At 36.3% G+C, this 23,903-nt stretch overlaps 1 protein-coding gene across 2 annotated transcripts; it reads right to left on the reverse strand.

Annotated features, from left to right (window-relative positions):
• Positions 1-485: 485 nt before the first annotated feature.
• Positions 486-23,060, reverse strand: LOC121320715 (MORC family CW-type zinc finger protein 3-like). Of its 2 annotated transcripts, none has more exons than XM_041259289.1 (18): positions 23,010-23,060; positions 18,272-18,344; positions 17,998-18,130; positions 16,350-16,567; positions 15,803-15,944; positions 14,905-15,052; positions 14,111-14,239; positions 13,528-13,650; positions 13,309-13,406; positions 11,000-11,107; positions 10,036-10,164; positions 9,838-9,909; positions 9,494-9,536; positions 6,522-6,635; positions 6,247-6,362; positions 4,428-5,295; positions 4,159-4,319; positions 486-2,500 (listed from the first exon to the last, which is right to left on the reverse strand). In XM_041259289.1, exons 1-18 carry the CDS (start codon positions 23,046-23,048, stop codon positions 2,350-2,352), a joined length of 2,865 nt encoding a protein of 954 aa, XP_041115223.1. In that variant the 5' UTR covers positions 23,049-23,060; the 3' UTR covers positions 486-2,349. The 2 variants fall into 2 exon arrangements, with proteins under 2 accessions (XP_041115223.1, XP_041115224.1); XM_041259290.1 differs by having other exon boundaries at positions 2,409-2,521.
• Between the last annotated feature and the right edge of the window lie 843 nt (positions 23,061-23,903).

Here is a 23,903-nt window from a genome sequence, read left to right on the forward strand (position 1 = left end):
GCATGGTTTGAAGAGCAGGATACCATTGAAACAATACAGCAAAGGCTAGTGTTTTCTGACCTCTGCGAGACTTGACAAGGGCCCTAGACAGGGCTCATCCGAGTTTTGTGGGGTTACACGCACGTCCCTTCACTACCTCTTCAACTCTCCCCACTTCAACTGAGTATCCCAATCTGGACATTACTGAGCCTGTATTGGATGTTCGTGCTGTTTTGTGTGCTAAAAGCCTTTCGGGAGAAAAGAGTACATACCCCTACAACACTGTGTGCCTGTAATGTTTAAAGATCACACAGTATGTCAAATACGATTGTCTATAGGCAATTGAATACAGTCGAAACCATGGGACACAAACCTAAACTATTGAAATTAAACAGAGTATTAGTAGAGGGAAGTTGGCTTACTTGTGTGTGAGCACAGAATAATACACACACACACTTGGTCCTTTTACTTATTTATATTTAAAAAAAAAAAAAAAAAACTTTATGGCACTTGAACCTTTAATTTAATTCAATAAAGAATCTTATAAACATAAAAGGCATAACAACAACATCACAATAAAATCAAAACACACTGATTTACAAATAAATTGCTGTACAGAGATTTTAAGTTACAGTTAACCTGTAAAAATAAAACTATTACACAACCCTTTAACATTTAAAAGCCTGGTACAGACGTACAATGTATTTTTTCAGTCTCTGCAAGTCTGGTGAACAGCATTCCAAGAATACAAATTTAACAAAAAAAATGCTCAAGAGAACATGTATAAAAGAAGAAATGGAAATTGTACTTTTGTTAATGCAACACATTTTAAACACGAAAGTGGTCCCAGGAATACAAAAAAAGAAAAGGCATGCCCTTTCTACATTCTTAAAAGTTAGAACAGTAAATGTGCAGGAGGGAACACCAAAAGAGCAACTTCATTACTAAATACAGCTGGTTATAGAACTTCTTTCAGTTCCGAGCCTGAACTATGTGGTTTAATACCTATTGTACTTGTATGAAAGTAACTTTACACGGTCAAACAAAGTTTAAAAAAAAAAAAAAAAAATTTTACTGTTGGATCAGACAGGACTGACCAGAGTAACCATGAGACAATGTAAACAGGGATTAATACGGGAAGAATTGCCAGGTTAATCCTCATAGTTTATCTTGAAGTGATTTACATGATTGTTTTTTGTAGCTATGGTATGTTGCATGTTCTCCACATTTATAAAGTCAGAAACAGTTGTAGTTACAACATCCAACAAGTGTTGCAAGTGGACAGTTTGCAGTTTTTTTTTTTTTTTTACTGCTTGAAATACAGCACAGTACATAAATGTACTGTGAATGCTGTTTTCCAGTATAGTACCTTTAATTGCAGTATAAACTGCATGCATGTAACTGTAAATTTAATGATGTTCGGACATTGTCTTTCTATACAAAACATGTGCCCTTAATGGTCATTTGTGGTGTAATTTTTTATTTTTTATTTTATTCTTTTAACCTGTCCATTTTAAATTTTAACTTGTTTAACATGAACAAATACCCAAGTGGCAGTAATTTTTTTAACATATTACTATACTATATTAAACAATGACCATCCTTTAGGCAACTTGTTTTTAAAACGTGAAAGCCCTTACCGCCATTGGTAAGGTAGAGGATTTGAAAAGATAAGGTCATCTACCGCATTGTTTGAAATACAAATGAAATGTTTCAAACTCTGTACTGTTTCAGGTTGGAAGATTCATGACTAGTTAAATATAAAAATATTTCTATTTACAGCATCAATTAAAATAAAGCATAAAAAATAGCTTTTCTTAGAATAAAAATGTATGAAATTTGCCATGAGACATTCTACTTTGTTCTGTGTACCTACAGACATTCTATAATGAATTTATTGTACTGTTATTTTCAGATGTTAATTGTCTTATCCTCTCCAATCAACATATAAACAAAACAATAATTAAAGTTCTGGCATCTAATCCAAATATTTTAGTGACATGGAAAAGATACTGGCCAATATATTTGTCTACCAGGAATTACTTGTATTCAGACATTAATTTTTCAATTTCAATTTTCTCTTATGTTCTTCAGAAAACTTAAGACTAGTTTGTATTCATTTAAACCTGAAGTAATAAAAAAAAACAAATCAGATTTTACTGATAAGTCAGAATCACAACAGAAAAATAACAAAAAGGTATAAAGTACAATGCACTCTGGTTGATTTACATTCATTAACAACAGTTTAAATTCTCAAAAAAAAAAAAAAAAAAAAAACACAACACAACAACAACAGAAACAGATCACTTCTTGTAAAAGAAGAGATGCCTTTGTCTGCAAGGCAGAGTGGCTGGTTTTCTTTGTGGTTTTTCATATTGAACTGGTTAACGTCACTTGATCCAGCACCTGGTCCAAAATCTCATCAATAACATCACTCTCATAGTTCACTTGCTGCAAATCCAAAGCTGGAACAAAGCTCACCAGCAACTTCCCTACGCTAATCCGAAGGGACCTTAGTCTCCTGTGTCAAAACAAAACAAGACTGATTAAAATCACAATGCTGTAATTCTCCTTGGAGAAGTACAGCAGAAACAACAGGGTTGATCCTTTAGGTCAGGATTAACTGAGCTTTGCGGAAAGTTTACATTCATGTCAGACTCTCAATTCTCTCTCATATGCAGCATATAAATCACAAAGGTCACACATTTAACAGAGATGAGAGTGAGGAGAAGAAAACAAAAAATCTGAAAAATAGCAGGAATCTGGATTCACTTCCGTGTTGGATTTTTTGCTCCAGTTTCAGATTACACCTGAAATTACAATGTATACCAAATAAATAAATTAACTGGTTTCACAAATCCAGAAATGCCAATACTTGAGTGAACAAAACAGCACCTGCCAAGCAAAATGAGATGTTTGTTTGTTTTTTCTTTTTAGACAAGTCATGCAAGTATCCAGTCAAAGTAGAGGTAAAATATATATTTAGTTTCAAGTGAAATCTATAATTTCTTACCTGTGCATTTTGCTACCATGGGAAAAAAAGATGAAAAAATTAATTGCTCACGTCATGTAAGATTGTTTTTTTTTTTTTTTTTTTTTTTTTACTTACTTTAAGGTTCTGTGTACAATTAAAGAAAAATCTTAAGGCTCTGTTAATAAAAATAAATTAAAAATGGCCTCTTGATATTTCACTCAGTCTTCTATAGGAATTAAATGTCTGGCAACTTCTTGTTTTTCAAAAGATGCTTGTTTAAACATGGTGTATTTTATAATTCGCTGGATCGCCATGTTTGTCTCCAACATCAGGTCGCACAGAAAATGCAGACGACATGTTTTCTGCTGAGAATATGGCTTTCCAACGCCCTGTATCCTCTTGATCCATAATGCATAGCACTTTTCCCGGTACATCAACTTTCTGAAAACATTCTCGTGTGGGCGTTTTTACTTTTTCTTGCTTCTTTCCAATGAATGCTGTTACTTTTCGTTCTAACCAGTTCCAAACTTTTTTTTTTTTTTTCTCAAGTTCTAATAGTTTTACCATTTTCTGCGATGTGAACTGCAGAACTGCACCATAACAGTTTAATGCACAGTACTTCTTTGTGGATCAATGAAATAGCAACTTGCCAAGACAGCCGTCTCCAAGCACCAATGGGGTACATAGTGTAAAAACAACCACCTTAATGAAATTGCGAATTTTGTTCTTTCAGTAAAAAAATAAATATGAACCCCACCAACAAATGTGTTATATCCGAGGGGGGATGAGAGGGGGGGGTCGTCCAAAATGTGTTAATAGCTCCCCCCCCCCCCCCCCAGGAACCCCCTCACCTCATTGGAGTAACGAAGGGTGAACTAGACATAACACACCAATAGCCCCGCTCACCTGACTAAAAAGCAGTTCTTTTACGCGGTAGTAAGTATTTGCGAGGCTTTAACCGAGATCTGAGACCGTGTAGGCCGCGGTTCCCAAACCATAATGTCTGAGCGCAGCCATTTCAACTCACCCCTGATTTTTAATTTACTGAGCTTCCATGTCTGTCTGCAAAAGTAACAGATGATTAAATTGAAATCATGTCCACACGCACCAATAAAAAACAGTGATTATTTTACGTGGGAGAGAAACAGGATATAATAGAAAATGAAGAGCGGATTGGTTAAACCATGTTTACTCTAAATTCTTACCAACTCTCTTCAGAGTTGCCCATGACACCCTCAGGCATAGCTGAACTGCAGCCCTTGTTTTCGTGACTTTTTTGCTTTTCAGATCTCAGATTTTCAATGGTCTTCCTTAACTCTTCACACTGTGGCATGACCTGAGCTTTCTCCTGCTGAAGCACCTCGAGCTACATAAAACAGTGCAAAAGAAAAAGACAATTAACGCTGGATGGTTTTGAACATTAACCAACCATTTATAAAGTATTTATATTACCACAGATTAACTGAATACTCACTTCAGCCTTGTATGCTTTATTTTCCTGCATACACTTATCCAGCTGTCTGAACAGGTCATCTAGCTGTAAGGCTAGTTCATCATCATTATTGTTAGGTTTCTCTGACAAAGCACATTTACTGCAATCAGCTTTCACAATCTGCTGCACTTTGCATTGCTCCCTCAACCCCTCCATCTCCTTCAGTGTTTGCTCATAAACTTTTGCCATCTCCACTTGGTTCAGCCGGCAAAAGTCTGACCCTGGCATTGTCATCTCTCCCAGAATCTGGCAGTCGATCTCAGTGTATTGATGGCAGACTTCTTTCTTCAAGTACTTCTGCTGTAATTCCTGAAGCCGTGTCTGTAAATCGGTTATCTGGCATGTCAAAGTGTGAACCTGATTCTTATAGTCATCCCTTTCCTGGGATGTGGTGTCTAATAGCACTAATAGCTCATCCTGCTGCACCTGAGCCGCCAACAGGGTTTTCTTCCAACGCTCTTCATCGTTGTTTACCTTCTCCTTCACCTCTATAGCATCCCGAGGAAGATTGTCCTCCTCTTTTGGGATCAAGTGGGGTTTGTCTTCTGTTTGAGTCGTTATGGACATGCATTGTTCCAGAGGAGAGGAGGCACTGGGGCATCCATTCTCTGACTCCAAGTGGCTGTCATCGGAGCATTCCATGCGCATGCCGATGGGCTCCAGGCTATCCATGCGTTCCACTTTGACCCTGGAAATGTCAAGCTTCCTACAGGGTTTTGGGGTGCTCTTTGTCTCAACTATAACAATATCATTGTCTTCTATGGAGGTTTCCACCTCCTCGTTGACTCCGTTCAATTTCATCTTCTTCAAATTCAGGTCGCCGGTGTCCACAGGCATTGTTCGTTTAATGCTGAGAACACAAGAAAATGAAATTAGCAGGTTAGGTTGGTAAATGCAGCAGGCATCCAATTTAGGCTTTGTCACTGTACAGAAAAATACAGTTTAGCTTTAATGCAAGAGCATCTCAAGGAAGGAATGCCAGTGCAATCTCTAACAGAGTAAGCAATAAGAGCACATTAAACCCTTTACTGAACTGAGTTTTCTTTGTATGAGGTCTTAGTTTTAAAGACAGGCAACAGTTAGAGACAGAAGACTAGCCTAAAAATCAGTCTACATCTTGTATCACTCCTGCTATTTCCCATACATTGAATCCACTTGTAGTATCTAGGTATTCATACATTTTTCAGCTAATTAAAAACGAAAGTTTAGCACTTTATTACCAACTTTCCATGCTACACTGTGGACTTTCTGGTTCAATAAAAGTTAACATAATCCTTCAAGTTTTGATGTTTATTTTGTAGCCTGCAGTTGGCAGTTGCAGAAATCCATTTCAGGTCATCAACACTGCATTTATCAAATATTTAGCAATTTTTTTTTTTTTTACCAAGATATCAAGTAAACAAGGGATTCTCCACTCTGTCAGTTAACATGGACAGCATTGTGGGACTCCTGTGAGACAGTTTGCTCATTAAAATCATTAGAATATATTTAAAAAGAGCAATCAATTATCTAAGCTAGTAGGTGAGGTCAAACCAACAACAAATGTTCCACTCTGAAATACTTTTTAGTAACACTATACACACTCTCATCATTTAAACAATAAAATGCATTTGACATTCAATATATGTACTGTATGCAGTTTACCTCAGTGCAGACAATGTGTGAGAATTTGTAATTTACAACAGCTCCGTCTAAGGGAAATATCAGCCCCAGTTGCTGAAGGAGTAGTACATTTATACAGCATGAAGCTGAGAGAATAAAAAAGTCCTTTGAAGAACCAAAGTGCTCTTTACACACGTACCTTGGACTTCTCATAGCAGCCAACGATCGGACATCAATGATCTGCAAGGTTGTGTTGTTACTGCCTGAAGCAGCAACGGCAGACAAGCTCTGACTGGGTATTGTTATTCTGCAATTCTACATGAAAGACAAGCAAATTCAGAAACAGAATATCAAAATCACATTGTATACCTTAAAATACATTTATTTTAGTTCTGCTACTATACTGAAAATGCCAGAATAGAAAAAATAAAACAAACTGAAGAAGAAAGTGGTGTGGTATTTTTGTAAACGTACATTCTCACTCAATCTTCTCTTCAGGGCCTCATGATCCCTTTGCAGTGCTTCTTTTTCTTTTCTGAGTTTTGAAAACATTGTTTTAATTTCTGATTTCCTCTTTTCTTCGTCCATCTAAAATGATATATGTGTGTTATTGGGTGGGTGAATAAGAACCAAAACTGTGGTGACTAGAGATGCACCGAATCCAGGATTCGGCCCCAATATCTACTTTTCGAGCAGGGTTCGGATTCGGCCGAATACTTAGGATTCAGTGAGCCAAATCCGAATCCTACATCCGTACATCCATTTTAATACATCCCTCCAATGTGTGCAGTTCTTCATTAAATAAATAAAAGACACCCGAATCCGGTATTGAACATAACTGTTGTGCAGTATTTAATAACAAGAACACGTTTCATGAACTCTGTTGCAGCTCTCAACTCCCTAACTACTGGTGGCGCACACACTAAACACACACAGCTGCTAAATGCAAACATACCCCGTATGCAACAGCACCTTTTCAAGGAGTAAAGTTATGCAGTAAATCTGCAATATATAGTAACAGTAAACTGTTGCAGACTTTTGTGCTTTGTCTGTCAAACATGTTCTAGAGATTATACTGATATATAAAAATAAATAAATAAATAAATAAATAATAATACATTTTTTGTAAGTTTACAATTGTCAGATGTGCAAGACATTTTTGAACAATATAAGCTTTAGTAAATTACATTTGACGTTATTGCAATGTGCCAATACAAGCTGAACCATTTCGGAACTGCTGTGTTTTATTAAAATATTTTTTAAACTATTTCATAGCTTATTTGATATGTGTTACACACACTGTGTACTTAAATCAACGTGGGTATTATTCCGGTCACTCATCACGGTAATGTTTTCCTCATAGCTCTCAGTCTCAGATCAGGTGACACAGGTTGAAACGTCATTAAAGAAAATAGTGGGTTATGCCCAGTGGTGCAGTCCTAAATCTTAAAGTACCCGAACGCCAATTAAAATATAGATTTTTCTAACACAAATGATTGGAATTCAATTTTATTTGTACACTGAACTTGAGGGAACATTTGTTTTAATAGGTAATGCGTTTGTCTCGCTTGCGACGTTGAGGCTACTCCCCACAGTGCTGAGAGTGACGTTATTCCAGCCAAATTTGGCCTGTTTTGAAAGCATCTAGAGGGTTAATGTTGTCTTTGGTGGTTTGGTTACACCGTGTAACAAATCTTTTTTTTTTTTTTTTTAAATCTTTTGTAGTCATACAAAAATGACTACAAAAGATTTAGAAGTGAGTAGTTTTTCGAGATTTACGATTATACTGTAAATTTACAGTATAATCGTAAATCTCGAAAAACTACTCACTTCTAAATCTTTTGTAGTCATTTTTGTATTACTTTAGTACAAATACATGTTAACTTGGATTCATATGTTGTTTTTTTCTGACTTTATGTGAACGAAAAGACACAAAAGCGCCCGTTTTCTCATTGGAAATAGTGATATTTTGAAATATCACTGTCCTGGTCACAAAAGCAAAGTTTGTGGGGAATAATAGCCATTTTCTATACTTTTGAGGCATAAGCAATTAGGAAATAACACTTACTACCCAGGAACAAAAATTGTGTTACATAGTGTTATTTTTTTTTGGATATTTTTATCATGCATGTTTTGTTTTCTATTCTTTTCTATTACGTCCTGCATCCAATACAATTATGAACCGTTGACGCTCAGTATTTAAGAACTGTATCAGTATTTTTTTTTTTTTTTTTTAATGTATTTTTAAAGACTATTTGCCGACAGTTTTGAACAATTTAATTGTACACTACATTTTGAATATTATCTAGAAAAATAAAATAAACAGCGGTTCTGGTATTTTAAGTTGTGAGTAACATTACCTACCAGTGTTTTTTTTTTTTTATTTTAAATAAATGTGTAGCACTTATTTATGGTTTTGTAATATACATTAAATCTTAAATGCAAGGGCAGTCATTCAACTCAGTCCCGGGGTCTGTGACTGATGTACAAAACAGCTTTAAACCCATGTTTATTGCCACAATCGTAGCATGCATTTCTGCTGTCAGCTGTCATCGTCAGCGTTTTTACAAAAAAATTTTTTTTTTAAAGTGTTATTTTTCTTAAAGTAGTACTGTAGTTTGTAATAGAAGTACCAATGTTCCCTTCAGTGCATCACAAGGACGACCGAATCATAATTGCGCGGGAGATTTGAAAACACACATTTAAAATAAGCGCTATTCAGAGACTGAACGTACCATCAAAACCGGTATGTAGAGAATCGGACACCGATTTATTTGTTCCTAGTGCTTATTCAGTGGAAAGACAAAGTATATATCACTTCACTGATACCCAGCCACCGAAATTACAGCTGTCTGGCACTATATAACCATTTTCTTAAAACAAAATGACAAATGTTTAGTTAATTCTTGTCAAGATTCTGCTTATAGAAAAAAAAGTACCAGAACTTTTTTCCGGAACGTTCTGGCTCGAGTACACCACTGGTTATGGCAACGACGGTGCTCTCCTTTCTTTAACGGTAAAGTAAACAGTTCTGTATTTTGACATTTCTATTGTGGGGGGAGGGGGCTAGCGGTAAATTGTGTACGTTTCAAACTGAAATCTCATTCAGGGATATATTTTGATTTGGTAATAAAAATACTTTAAACTGAAAGTCTAAAAACTACAGATTGTGCGCATCCCTTGTTAGTAGCTGCCAATCTGTTTTTCATTCAACAGTTTCCTTGACAGTTTATGTAGATTCAGTGTTCGGCCGAATCTTTTCAGATGGATTCGGTATTCGGGCCGAATCCCCAAAACTTGGGTTCGGTACACCCCTAGTGGTGACACAGTGGAATCAGCATAAACTATCAACATTCTGCTATAATGATTTTGACAGAGTAAATGCTCAATGACAGCAAGAATGAAAGCCATTAGAGTCAGGATGTTAAACAGCATTTAGTTCTTACCTGCTGTCTAGTTAGCTCCTGTCTGATCCTATTACTCTTCTCCCTTGGAGGAAAAAAAAAAAAAAAAAAAAAAAAAGAGATACATCAGCTATACTGAATTCCAGACGCTGACAAATGTAGGTGTGCTAAATTACGTGCCAGGGAGGGCGGGCAATTAGATATTGGTCACTTTTGCATTTTAATTTGTAAATATTTGTAAACATTGGAGAAACACTGAATTATTAACCCATACAGTACACCCAAACAAAAGCCAAACTAAGCATTTAATAATGTGCAGATCTCAGCCTATTTCTTTACTAATTCAGGGCTGTGTGTATAGTGGGGTTGGTAAAACTGAAACATACTGTCTGTAGGTTTTCTCATAGGTGACATGGATTTCATCCTCATCTTCCGGTTCTTCCTCTACAGAGCAGTTCCTGAAAAAAGGACGAGGTTTATCTCATAAAATCATTTTTTCAGACAGCTCCACTCCACCATGATCACTTGTTTTACAGCAATCAAAGTAGAGACATTAAAAAGCCTTGCGTGTCTTTCTAACTCACCTAAACTGTGTATTGGGGTTCATATGGCAGTACCACTTTTCAGGCAGTCTGTCTGGATCAATGCCATCAGGAAGTTTTCTCCATTTCAAACAACCATCACACTGCACCCAGTTCTGATCAGGGCGTTTCCTGTAAGACAAACAGAACAGCAGCAAAGTGTTGTTATACTGGAAGAGAAATAGCTACATTTAAAAAGGTGTTGTATAGGTGTGTTTATCTTTTACACATGCGATCTTTGTTGAAAAATAAATTAAATCAATTCAACTTGTGAAGTGAATACTGGTCTAGTTTGTTGCATTTGATCTAGTAACTAAGGCATTAATTAGGGGGTATATTGAAATTTTGAACTTCAGAACTGGGAAAAGTGAAGTTGTTCTATACTTGGTAAAATATTCCCTAGGGTCAGCTCTGCAGAGTCTAGTATTTGTTCCAATTACAGAAACAAAATTAAACTAAAATTATATCTAAATTAAATTAAACTAAAATCAACCAGAATAATGTTTTTGTACTTCAGACAGTAACAGGTTTAAATAAATCTTACATGAATCTTCAAAAGAATGGTGCATTTTATAATAATTCATAAAAAATGGATATGCAGGATTCTTTTTTAGTTACTCAATTTGCATATTTTCTGGCGTATATATTCTAAGATGTTCATTTTGAATCTCAGCTTGGGGGGGGTGGTGGTGGTCTATCTTCATTCTATCACACAGGTAGATAAAGATACCTTTTTTTATCATGTAGTGGTCTGTAAAGTGCTTAAATGTCTTATTCATCAAACTACTTAAGCTGCTAATAGATGAAAATGACAGCAAAGTCTGTCAATAAAAGTCATCCTATTAAGATTGCTAAAATTGTAACTTTTCAGTGCACTTGTAACCAATATCAATCCATGGATAAATTGATCACCCATTGCCTCCCCCTTTTTTGTTTAAATAAAGTTTCTTTTTTGGCTGCCACTTACTTTGTATCCTCTAATGGTACACTGCTGGTTGGGTCTTCTCTCTTTCGTTTGTATGTAGTTTCATTCCAATAATCTCCGAGTTTAGTACCCAATGCTTGCATGGTTAGTCTGAAAGAAATATACCAAATAAAGTCGAACACAATTCATTTCAAAATCTTAAGTGACCGGATTAGGCAAACTGAAAACATCTGCATTAATAAAGCATTTTCTGGCATGTGGTAAGCGGCTTGGTTTGAGACTACAGTACATTTACACTTTAAAGAATACATGAAGCAATTCCAATCTGAAATATTTAAGTTCGGAGAGATCGAGGACTTACTTTAAAAATACCTACTAGACAAGGAAAGTGCAGCTGTTTAATAAACACAGAAACACAAAAGAACAGAAATCTAGCTTATCTAAATATACTTTTCTACAGACTGCAAGTTTACTTAAACGCTCTTCATGTAAATACAGGTAGTCTAACTTTTCAAGTACAAATCAAGTTTCATTCAAATTACTCTTGAAAGGTTATGTAACTATAGTAACAATTATTTATTATGTTATAGGTAACTATATTTCATACAATTTGGTTTCATGTGGAGAATGTATCAGATTATACTTAGGGCTTAAAGTTTTCAGTTTTAACCGATGAATAAACACCCCCATTTTTTAAAACCGATAAACCTGGGTTTTGGCAATATATTTAAAATAATGTCAATCATTCACTACTCTTTCTACATAAAGGCAGCTTTCGCTTTCACTGCTTTCACAAGGCAGGCAATGAGCAAAGACATTGCTACTGAACAATCATCAATTTTGTTGACCTATGTACAGTAATACGCTAGGAAAGTCAATGCGTCGCTTGCTTAGCAACGGGCTTAACCACCATGAACCTGGTTGTAAACAAACCATCAGCATGGCATCGCAAGGTCATGTTTATGACGTTAAACCTTTAAGGACTGAGATCGTGTTAACACGATCATACTGAAGTGGGCTTCTGGGATGGCGATCATGTAAACACGATAAAACATACTTTATTTTGAGGACTGACAGGGCCACCGTACTTTGCAGTACAGGCTTGAAACACATATCGTTGTATAGGGAAAGCATTCAGTTTCACTTCCTGATAGATATGCGCAGATACCATTTCATTAACTACATTTATTGTGTACTTTTTTTCCTTATTACTGACAATAATGGAATGAGTAACTTTTATTTATAAATATTTATTCTGAGAAAATAAATCGAGAGTAGTGTCCATTATTGAGTATAGAGACCCTGAGAATAAACGTGTATTATGTCACTGCAATCATTCAGGGGACATAGCGTCTTGTAATTTGCCCAAACATCAATATTTTACAACAAATCCTTCAGTAAGTATTGTAAGGTCACTCAGACTATAGCATAACACGTTTTTACACATGTAAAAGAATACTGTGTTGGAAAAAAAAGGTTTCTATGGTTTCTGAAGTACTTTCCCAGAGTGTTCTGAAAAAAAGGACACCATTTCTAAAATGCTACTAATACGGCCAAAAAACACCTGGTCCTGGGGGTGCATCCCATTGAAAAATGCTTGGTTCTGAAAGGGTTAAGGTTTAACTCGGGGATGAGCCAAAAGTTAGGTAAATATAAAACTGCAGTACAGTTATGCTTCTACTAATGCGTATTCAAGTTTTTCTCTGTACAACTATTACCTAATTATTATTATATGATTAACATTATTAGTATAGTTATATAAACATCAAACCTTAAATCACAGTACCATGACAAATGATACATTTTAATTTTTTAATTTTTTTTTTAATAACTTCTGTATGCTGGCTGAGATTAATTACTACAGAATGCTATAGTCATACGCTGGGGTGGGCTGAAAACAAAACTTTTCAGTGCGGGCAGCGTAAACAAAATCTGTTACTTCTCACAATTTCCGGACTTAAAATGCATCCAGAGTTCTACATTCTCGGAAAACCTAAATGTGGACATTCTCACTGCAACACAGTAAGGTAACCTTTGTAAATGTACAAGTGAAGTGTTCATTTTATGACACCTTTGGGTTTTCAGAGTTAGAGAGCATTGTGCTCCTTCCTGGCTGGGCTAATGTAGTCTTTTAAGCAGAAGGGGTCTGTGGTGCACTTCCCATTCAAGGTAATAATTCTAGTTCCAGAGTCTTAGCTTTTATAATGATATTGTTTTTTTCTAAATATAGTTTGGTTCTGTGGAGCCAGGTTGCCAAAAATGATTCCTACTTAATTAGTCTGGTTGCCAATAATTAACAGTTATCAGGAACACATACAAATGTTTATTTTGTGTCCTGAAAAATACATTACCTGTATTCATTGGTGTAGTCAAAATCCTGTTTATTATGAGTTGGTTTCAAAAAATTGCACTCAACAACCCCAATTACCCCCACACCTTCGTGGCTGGCCTAAAAAACAAATGAAATTACAAATTAAAATGAAATAGGGTTGGTATGAACAGCTAATCTTACCACAGCTATACATCTACACACACACAACTGCCCAGTAATGTTCCTTTTGTACACCTACCTTGAGCTGACCTCCAACCCTCACATAGGCTTTAATGAGGCGGTTTCTATGGTACATCATAATACCATACTGCTCCTTGCTCTTTGTGTTATAGCCAAAAGTCATGACAACATTTTTGTTTTTCTGATCAGAAAGTTTAGGAAAAACAAGTTAAAGCAATGCTAGTGTTTTCCTATTTCAATACCACTTCAGGGTCCTTCCTAGACTCCATGTAGAGGTATGCAAAGTGCTCCCTTGATGTAACTGAAGATGTGCTAATTCTCTAGAATTCATTAAATAAACAAAAACACAAAACTAGTACATAACAAAAAACAACAAAAGCACAGCATCCCTGTAGTATAATTCAATGGGTACGTCATATTAGATCACATGAAGTAGACATGTTACAAATATCATTATCATTGTTATACACAAGTTTAAATTCTACTGGACACCACCTGTAATTGAAGTTTATTAAGAGCATCATGAAATACAACTTGTAAAGACACTGTTTGAAATCCTACAAAAGTTAAAATAAAGAATGCTTCATGAAACATTACAAGTTTAAAAATGCACAGTTGGTTCTGTGCAATACAAAGGATACCAGAAATGATGGTTTGTAGGTATCTTTTTGAATGTATGCAAGACTTTTAGAAATCAGTTGTGTTTTCACTTTTTGTCCATTGAGAATAATCTGCATCCGGGGTTTCAGGTACAAGATACTGCAGTAGGCCTGAAAAATAAACAGAAGTTGTGGTTTTAAAACATTTTATTTTTAATGACGATGCAAAACATTCTAAGAAAAATACAGACAAAAATCTAAACATTGAGTAGGTTCTGATATAGTGCTGAAACGTGAATTATGTTTTTCTACAAGTATCTAAAAAAAAAAAATAGATCTGTTATCAATATATAGTTCTCACGTGTTGTTCATAAAGTTTTAGGGGAATGAACAATGTATTTGTTTAACAACAGCCTGATTGCTGAAACTCCAGGCTCCTGATCATTTAAAAAACATACATAACCATGGACCCAGTGCAGTAGTGCGAGTTTCTAACCCTGCTTATTAAAACTATGACAAATACAGATATCACTCTACTTGCACAAATGTACATTAATAATTATATATATATATATATATATATATATATATATATATATATATATATATATATATAGTGTATATGTATAACTACACACACACACACACACACACACACTTTTTTTTTTTTTTAAATCAAACTACACATATTTTGTTTGTGCTACTTTGTTTTGCAATGTCGCTTTGTGTGACCCCCCCCCCCCCCCTCCCCCTCCAACCCCACCAAAGGTGGAGAATAAGGTCATATAATGGATAACAAGGGTTGCAAAACAAATGTGCCTTTTCTCCCTCCTTACCCGTAATGAGTAGTCACTCTCCGGAACAGTCTGGTCCAATCTTTCCTGCCTTTTGTAGTTCTCATTTATGTTATCCAACACGTCAGCTGGGATCCTGATGTCATATTTGTCAGCATCAAAATCAAATTCAGTTTTCCCTTCATTAGACCTGAAAAATGTCAGATGCCTCATCATAAATAGAGCGGAATGAGTCAGATTAAAACGATGTATGCTGTGGTACAATATGGGGTGAAAATACAGAAGGGCGATACACAGGACACCGAATAGTACACAGTCTTTACCATGGAATGCAAGGTATGCATAAAAAAAAGTGTTTGAAAAATAAATGTAGTTCTTAGTAGGTCTGTTTAAATGAGAAAACTGCTTCTCCCAGAATGCCTCAGCTATCCAAGAACACTGAGCGTGCGTTCATGGAGATCATTCTGCGCAGATTCTGTGCAGAATCTGACCAATTTAGCCAATGATCTTCTAAGAATGATCTCCATGAACACACGCATTGGCTAAATTGAACTGATCCTGCACAGAATCTGCGCAGAATGATCTCCATGAACAGACCCTGAGTGACTGTCAATCAGTTAAGTTAATACACCTGTTTGTAATTTAACGAGCCAGGCAGGTATAAAAAGACAATAGCTGTTATGTGTGAAGGAAGGGACCTGTGTATAGATCTGAAAATGGTGTGTGTTAAAACTAAGTGTAATAAAACTGATTTGTAAATGATATATTAAAAGTCAGTAAACTGGATTAGCCATCTGACAAAGTTAGGGGTCCTGTTACCTTTAGTTTGGTGCTCCAATAAATGTGTTTGACATTTATTTTGATAAACCAGTACTTTATAGAAATAATTGTTGGCTCAGTACAAATAATTATTTATTATTATTATTAATTTGAAACTTACTTTCTTAAATTCCAAATAATGATCCTTGTTCCACGCTGCCCTATAATGGCTTCCAGTTCTGAAATGAGTGCCCTTTCAGAATTGAACAGCGAATACTGCAGTATTGCATTTAAACTTGCCTGGGATTCTTCTCTGCTCTTCCGTAATTTAGTAAGTTAAGGAGTGTTTTCTGCAACTGTACACACTAACACAAGCAAGAAATGGTTTAATGCAAACTCTTCATTGTGTCTTAAACAAGGTCGCATGCGTTTATATAGTAGTACAGAAAAAGACAACGTGGAAACTACCTGTGGATGTTTTCGGAATTACTGGCTTTCAAAGACATCTCACAAGAACTAAACTGGCTAATGTTAACTGCCACAGCTGCTGCCTTTTAAATGTCTTCTACAGAGTCAGCTGCAGTGCAGAACGGACACCCTGGGGTATTACCACACCCCCAGAGCATCAAGAAGCAGCACCGCTGGGTCGTAGTCCCTCAGCGTTCAAGTAACAAGCTCTAAATTAACAAAACATTTCGAGAAAAAACACTTTACAATCAAAAGGATATGTTGGCCCAGGTAGTAGGTTACTATAGGTACAACCACATTCTCTGATTTGATGGCTGCAAGATAGGTCTGAGACAGAAAGCCTATGCTCATGCTTGTGCCGTTTTTACTGAAAACGAGTGCATCTCTTCCCAGGCGCATAGAACCAGACTTAAATCCATTTCCATATAATCCAACTGGAACATGGCCCTTCACAGCAAGTTTGTCACTGAAGCCAAAGCTGTAAGAAAAATAAACAAGTAGATCAGTAACATACAGCCAAGGTTGTAAATTAAAAAGTGATCAATATGAAACAGTTAAAATCGCCATTTGCTACATCTATTGTATGTTCATGTAAAAAACAGAATTACTTGCAATACGGCAGAAACTTTCATGAGACCCGAATCTGATAATCACTTTTACTTAAGCCAAGGAAGGTCCTTAGCAATGTTATTCACAACTGAATAAGTGGTTTTCTGTATCTATGTAAACCTCAAGTAGTGTTGATCTTGATGAGGATGCCTGCAGTGTGGAGAGTTGAAAGGATTGAGCGAGTCTCAGGTTCCCTCTTGCAGTCACACGTAGTATTTGTAGTATGAACACACCTTCCCATTACTGCCATCAGCTTGAGTTCTGCGCGGGACAGATTTTTACGATCCACTTCCAACCCGGACCCGCTACTACAGGACTCGACCCAAACCCGCAGCAACACATTCTCTTTACCCGCAACCCAACATGACCTGCGTTAATAAGACCTGCAACCCGACCCAAACCCGCAAGTGTTTGTCCTTTACCTACTGCTTGCGTCAACTGACTATCGCGCTTTAACATTCACACTCAGATATCTCTACCATTCTCCATGGATTGAGTTTACACAATAAGCTATACACGTGGTAGCTATTTCTAGTGGCCTGGATATATTTTAAACATTGTAACATATTAACTGTCTCTACTTTACTATAAAATACTTGTCTATTCCGCTCGTGCCACCAGCTGAAAGGGAGCTACATCTGTGCTTTCGCAGAGATGATGTACCAGTTTTGTGGCTGTCATTTACAAAAAAACAATGATAGATTTTACAAACAACGGATCCAATCACATGTTTATTATTTTCATTTGAAACGATAACAAAATAATTCCACACTTATGATTTACCTCTTGAACTACATGATATCAACACTGAGCTATCTTTTGTTTCACCTCGTTCACAAACATTTTTAATACCACCAAGCAGACGTGACGAGATCTTGCGACGTATCAAACAAGCAAGAACGACACTGCTTAGTCAGCTGAACCCTCCCTAATCGCCTACTGCTTTAGTGCAGGAAATACTGGACATTTACCTTCTAATGTTACTTGGGATAGGGTTACAGACGAATACGCTGAAAGGACAGAAAACGTTTTTGGCGATTGAAATTCAGACCCGATATTGTTATTTTTTTTACCCGCTACAGAACCACAAAAAAGTTTGCATTCCGACCCGCTTTTGTGGGTCACCCACAGGCCCCGTGGGTACCTGACCCGATGCAGGACTCTACCATCAGCTACTACATGTGGTTAGAAACCCACAAGACTTTACAATCCCTGTTATCTTTAGCATAAGGTTTAGCACACACATGTGTACACTTTGATAACATATGCTGCATTCATCAATACTTTAAAATGACTCACCTCAACATTTTGTGCATCTTGTCCCGATCCATTCCATTTCCATTATCCATGAAAGTCAAACAGGTTTGACCATTAATCAGTGTCTTGTCAATCCACAGCTGCTTAGCATTCACATCTGGATCATATGCGTTATCTGGAAATAAATATATACAAAATTAACACAGCATTTGACTTTCTTACGGAAGTTAGATTAAAGTAATCTGTTCTTAAAATGAAGCAGTCAACTCTCCAGCTCTAAATCCACAGGATACATTTTTAAAAGTACAGTACTCACCTATCAATTCAGCAATGGCACTAAAGGGCCAGGTGTGACTGGTAGAATTTGTATGCAGAAACTTTGGACAAAGCTGAAAGATGATAAACAGAACATTAGTGAGGCATTGTACACCCACACTTACTGTATATATAGTAACAGGGAAACCGTCTGCCTCAAATTAAACCTAAAAATCAATTCACCAAGAATGGTTGCAGAAGGGACATTCACCAGCACTTAAATGATCACCATACATAACTAAACAAGCCTGCAGGTAAAATGGAAGACAACACTGATACTAGTGGTGCCTCTTTCTGCAGTAAAAGCTCTGCATATTAACAGAGATATTTATTTATTTATTTATTTTTTTGCAAACAGGACTCACAAAAATATATATTTTTAAACATGTAGCTTTACATGCAAATTCCTGTGAATTTGGAGAGGTGTAAAACAACTACATACAACATGTTATCAGGGTATCCAAACAATACATTACTTGAACAGTAGCAATTCAGAATGACATTTAGCTGAATTTATCAGCAAACACACACAAACAGATGGAGCTTTGCTTGTGTAAAATGTTGATTTTGCGGCACTTGCCAACAAGCGCAATTTTTAGTCTGTAATCTATAGACGTTTTAAAGCAAAATTCGCAACAGCAAAATGTAAAAGCAATTTGTTATTTAGTGTTTTTTTGTTGTTTTTTTAATTTAGCATTTGCCAATTATTTTTTTTATTTTCTCCCAATTTGAAATGCCCAATTATTATTTAGGCTCGGCTCACCGCTACCACCCCTGCGCTGACTCGGGAGCGGCGAAGACAAACACACGCTGTCCTCCGAAGCGAGTGCCGTCAGCCGACCTCTTCTTTACACACTGTGGATTCACCATGCAGCTGCCCAGGAGCTACAGCATAGGAGGACAACGCAGCTCCCGGGCAGCTAACAGGCAAGCCCGCAGGCGCCCGGCCAGACTACAGGGGTCGCTGGTGCACGGTGAGCCGAGGACACCCTGGCTGACCTTTTGGAGGAGATGGATAGGAGTGAAAGTGATGTTGAAAATGATCAATGCATAGCATGTGAGGTGCCAGAGGGTAACATCCCTTTTAGAACTTGCTCAAGACTTGTGTATGACTGGCCATAAAGATTAATACAATATTCATTTTTGGAGAGGTTCAGAGATCCTTGGGCCTAGCTTTGTAAAAACTTGTGTAGAATTTGATCCCTTTGTTCAATTTTTTATCCAGTGTAGTAGACATGTTGGGGAAGCACTGGGAAAAAATCTGTCTCTCTTCATGTGATACAAGTTGAAAAAATGACTATAGAATATAAACGTTTGTTGTTTTTTTATGTATTTTTTCTGAATATCTCCCTCCAGTGTGGTACTGAGCAAGACTTTCATCAAATCCCGATGCCCAAGGGGTACCCTTGAATTCAAGCCCTGAACCATGCCTGTGCTGTCTATACTTTGGAAGATAATGTGATTTATTTAAGGCCACAGCCCCTCAGGTGGAAATTACCTGTTGGGGGCTGGGGGTTTAACAGGTTAAGATGACGGCGAAAAGCTGGGCGTTTGTGTTTTGTTTATTAATTTGTAAAGCTCATGCAGAAGGTGACAAGTGACCAGAGATGGTCATCTGTATAAAAACCTGTAGCTTTCTGCGCTCTAGGAGAAGAGTGTCAGACTCGGAGGCGAGACGCGAGTCTAAACTAATAGAGAAACAATTGCTATATCTAAAATATACTTGTTTAGAATTGTTAGTGTTTGTTTCACTTTGGCTAGTGCCCTTTTATACAGGTGAACATCCCCAAATTAGCAACAATTAATCAATGAATTAACTCTGGAGATGGTCACATACTGCACAAGGTTTTTAAATAAACAACACACAAAAGCACGGCTTTTTGCTGTCATCTTAAATAATAATAATCATGTCAGACGGCTTTCATGCATCCACAGATAAACACAGTATATTGATAAACTACTACAACCAATAACAACAACAAATGAATACCTACATAAATAATAAAATACACACAAGGTCACACACTTTCACTGAAAACTGAGGTAAAGATCATACTTGCAGTACCTAATTTGCCTGACCTATAATAAGCCATTTTCGATTGCATTTGTTAGTAATCATACTTTCTGAAAGATCTGGCAAATTTCCAGCTGTCGCGTCGTGTTATCGCTTCTGGAGTGCACTGTGTCGTTAGAAGTGAGTAGTTTTTCGAGATTTACGATTATACTGTAAATTTACAGTATAATCGTAAATCTCGAAAAACTACTCACTTCTAAATCTTTTGTAGTCATTTTTGTATTACTTTAGTATAAATACATGTTAATTTGGATTCATATGTTGTTTTTTTCTGACTTTATGTGAACAAAAAGACACACATTTGCCCATTTTCCCATTGAAAATAGTGATATTTTGAAATATCACTGTCCTGGTCACAAAAGCAAAGTTTGTGGGGAATAATAGCCATTGTGTATACTTTTGAGGCATAAGCAATTAGGAAATAACACTTACTACCCAGGAACAAAAATTGTGTTACATAGTGTTACCACACTAAAGCTTTAGTACAATCCTTGCCCTCTTATATTAAAGATACTATGGATTTTCTCAATAAAATGATATATTTATAATGCATCCCCCTCAGATTTATTATGGATCTTTGCATGTTACATGCTTGTATACTCATATTCTTCATGGGTCAGAAACTATGCAATACTTTCTGGACAGGAGGGAGGGATTAACTCCACCAACAAGCAGAATTAGCAGCAGTATTAAAGAATAATTATTTTAAATTCCAGGAGGTATATTATTTACAGATTTAAAGACCTGCAATGGTTTGTCTTTTGCATCTAATTATACAAATGTTTTCAGCTGAATTATGTATATAACAATCCCTATTTATCTCATGAAAATTGGTATAGATACAGACAATATGTTTCTTTTTTTATTATTTGGACAGGTAATTATTAGAATTGGAATTTGGGGTATAGGCTACATCAATAATAGCATGCCTGCTATTTAATTCAGTTTGGTTAGTAATCTGAATTCAGTATATTTTCTAGATGTACATTTTATTAAATGAATAGTTTAAATACATCAGTGTACAAAAAGAAAAGAGATCCAATTAATGTATTCCATTGTACAAATGATCATATACAAACTTTAAAGCAAGATTTCACACTGGCAATCCTACCGGGGTCTGGACCCAGGTTCTGGCTACCTGGGTAACAATCCTGGGTCATACCCAGTGACCCATGCTTTGACCCAGGTTAAGCAAGTCAAAATGCATGATGGCAGTTTTTAAGCTGATGAAATAACAAAGAGCCAGGCCTGCATGAAGGTTTCACTTCTGCAAGGAATGTTTTTGTTTATTCTGTTTAGCCATATTTTTGTTGCTTGAGACACACCATGAGCCAGACCGCAGCAGGGACTAAGAAACATTTGATCTAATCAATATTTGGGACGAGGGTTACTGAACTAATTGTAATAATTACACAATAACTAGATACAAATGTGATTAGTTTGTTTGCATATTCCCTGAGGAAAACAATAGCCTGTCTTTTTTTTAATTTTATATATATATATATATATATATATATATATATATATATATATATATATATATATATATAAAATAAACGATTAAAAAAAATGTAATATATGCAGATTCACAGTGTCGTGAACATTTTTCACATTGGTTTCCACATTGTTACATCGGTAGATTTGAAACGTCGGATTCACTAAAATAAAGATGGTGAATAGTAGGGTGGTCATTGAATAACGCTTGTTATATAAATTCATAGCTTGCACAGTTGATAACTAAATAAACACATCCCATTTCAGTGTGTAGTGTATGCGATTCCACTCTGTACTGTGTGAGGTGTCAGTTTTAATGTCACTAACGCGGCTCACAAACTAAAACTAGTATGTCAGTAATAATACTAACATCCTGTCGTTTGTAAATTCAAAATGAGCGCTATCACACTAAAACGTTGAGCATGACTCTTATCAACACTATATACACAGACACCCCCATCCTTACTGAGTCATGCAAACAATGAATTCAAAGGAAGCAAAACCATTTTACTAAAAACAACGTCATACGTTAAGTTTCGATAAAACGAAAACGAAACCAATAAAAATGCACTGGACATGCGCGATTGTTGTTTTTCCCCTAAATTGGAAGCTTGGCAACTTTAAAAAAACAAATACATTTGCTAGGAATATTCACTCTGCATTGTGCTCTGCGGGACAGTACCCACGTTTGCAGATTGGTTATTTCGCGTTTTAACCGAAGTACAGTGACAGCTTGTATCGACAGCGTCTACTGTTATATAATGATGATGTTGTCGACTTCCTCATTTATCACTGTAATTCGCCTACACATACACTGCAAACTCAATATTTAATAAACAGAAGGTCTTTTCCGGTTATCTTGAATTATCCAGAAATGTGACAATTCTCAACTTGAAGGATTTATGTTACATATTCGACATTTACTGACATTAACACCGTGGCTGTTGTTTATGAATGATGGTAAAATTAAGGTCGGTCCCTCCAAGCACTACCAACCACCCGTATATGGTTTACTACGTTTCACCCCGCCAGCATCAACATGCCACCTGAACTCCCGATTACAATCAACATAAGCCCACGATTCAGACTGCAAAGGAAATCGATACCAACTGCATACAAATAAAACAGATCTGCATCATCACGGAGGGTGTTAAAATGGTTTAAAACTTACCGCACTCAAGGGGATCCCATTATCTGTTTGCGCAGCCATCTTTCCGAATGATTTGATTTGCAGTGCGCAGACTCCAAACCCGAAACGCCCACCCTTACGTCAGAGCTGGGCCTGACGTTCCACCGGTAGCGCTTGTGTTTTCATTGCTGGATGTTAAGTGTTGCAAACTGGTTTGAAATGCGGTAAAAGACACACTACTAACAAATTACGTTGGAAACAAATGTAATCGTTCTTAATCGTATTATTAAATTCATAACACCATAACGAATTTATACTCATACTTATTAATTGTTAAGGTTAGGATTTTGTCACGGAAATCGTGAATTTGAACAAAAGTCCGTGAAATATTGGAAATTAGTGCAAAAACACATTTGGTTAGGCACTGCTTTTATTTCCTTTGAAAATGCAGTATGCAGTGAACATACAAATATGAGTGTTTCTTTAAATTATTTGGTTGTGTATGCACACGGGTGTAGCTGTGTCAGTCAGCGAATGAGATTCTTATAGCTGAGCGAGCATGTAAATAAGCACAGACCGTTGTTACTGTAAACTCTCGGCTGTCATCTTCACATACTGTTTATGAGCTTGTTAATTTAATTTTTGAAACAAAAAAGTGGGCTTGCAGCTTCAAAAAAATATTAATGACATTTTTGTAAACTTTTTTTCATACAGTGTAGCTAATGTACCTAAATAGTCTTGGAAAAATCTTTTTTTTTTTTTTTGTTACCTTGTTTTATTTCATTTAAACTGTAGATAAAACGAGAGCTTTGTCTGTTTCTGGTCTTTTATCTGATCTCTGTGATGCAGTTTCTTGGACACGGTGCTGCCTGTGTAATTTGACCTTCAACTGTTTATTTTTTTGTTTGTTTATTTTCAAAGGTGCAGTGCTCTGTA

Source organism: Polyodon spathula, chromosome 9 (assembly GCF_017654505.1).
Source record: "Polyodon spathula isolate WHYD16114869_AA chromosome 9, ASM1765450v1, whole genome shotgun sequence".
NCBI lineage: Eukaryota > Metazoa > Chordata > Actinopteri > Acipenseriformes > Polyodontidae > Polyodon > Polyodon spathula.

Excerpts from the sequence above, each read along its gene's own strand:
- LOC121320715 (XM_041259289.1), bottom strand. The coding sequence starts at position 23,048 with ATGGCTGCGCAAACAGATAATGGGATCCCCTTGAGTGCG. Across the intron at positions 13,651-14,110 it reads CCTACAAACCATCATTTCTG|AAAAACAAAAATGTTGTCAT; the intron begins GTATCCTTTGTA and ends CTTTCTGATCAG. Across the intron at positions 11,108-13,308 it reads GACTACACCAATGAATACAG|ACTAACCATGCAAGCATTGG; the intron begins GTAATGTATTTT and ends TATTTCTTTCAG.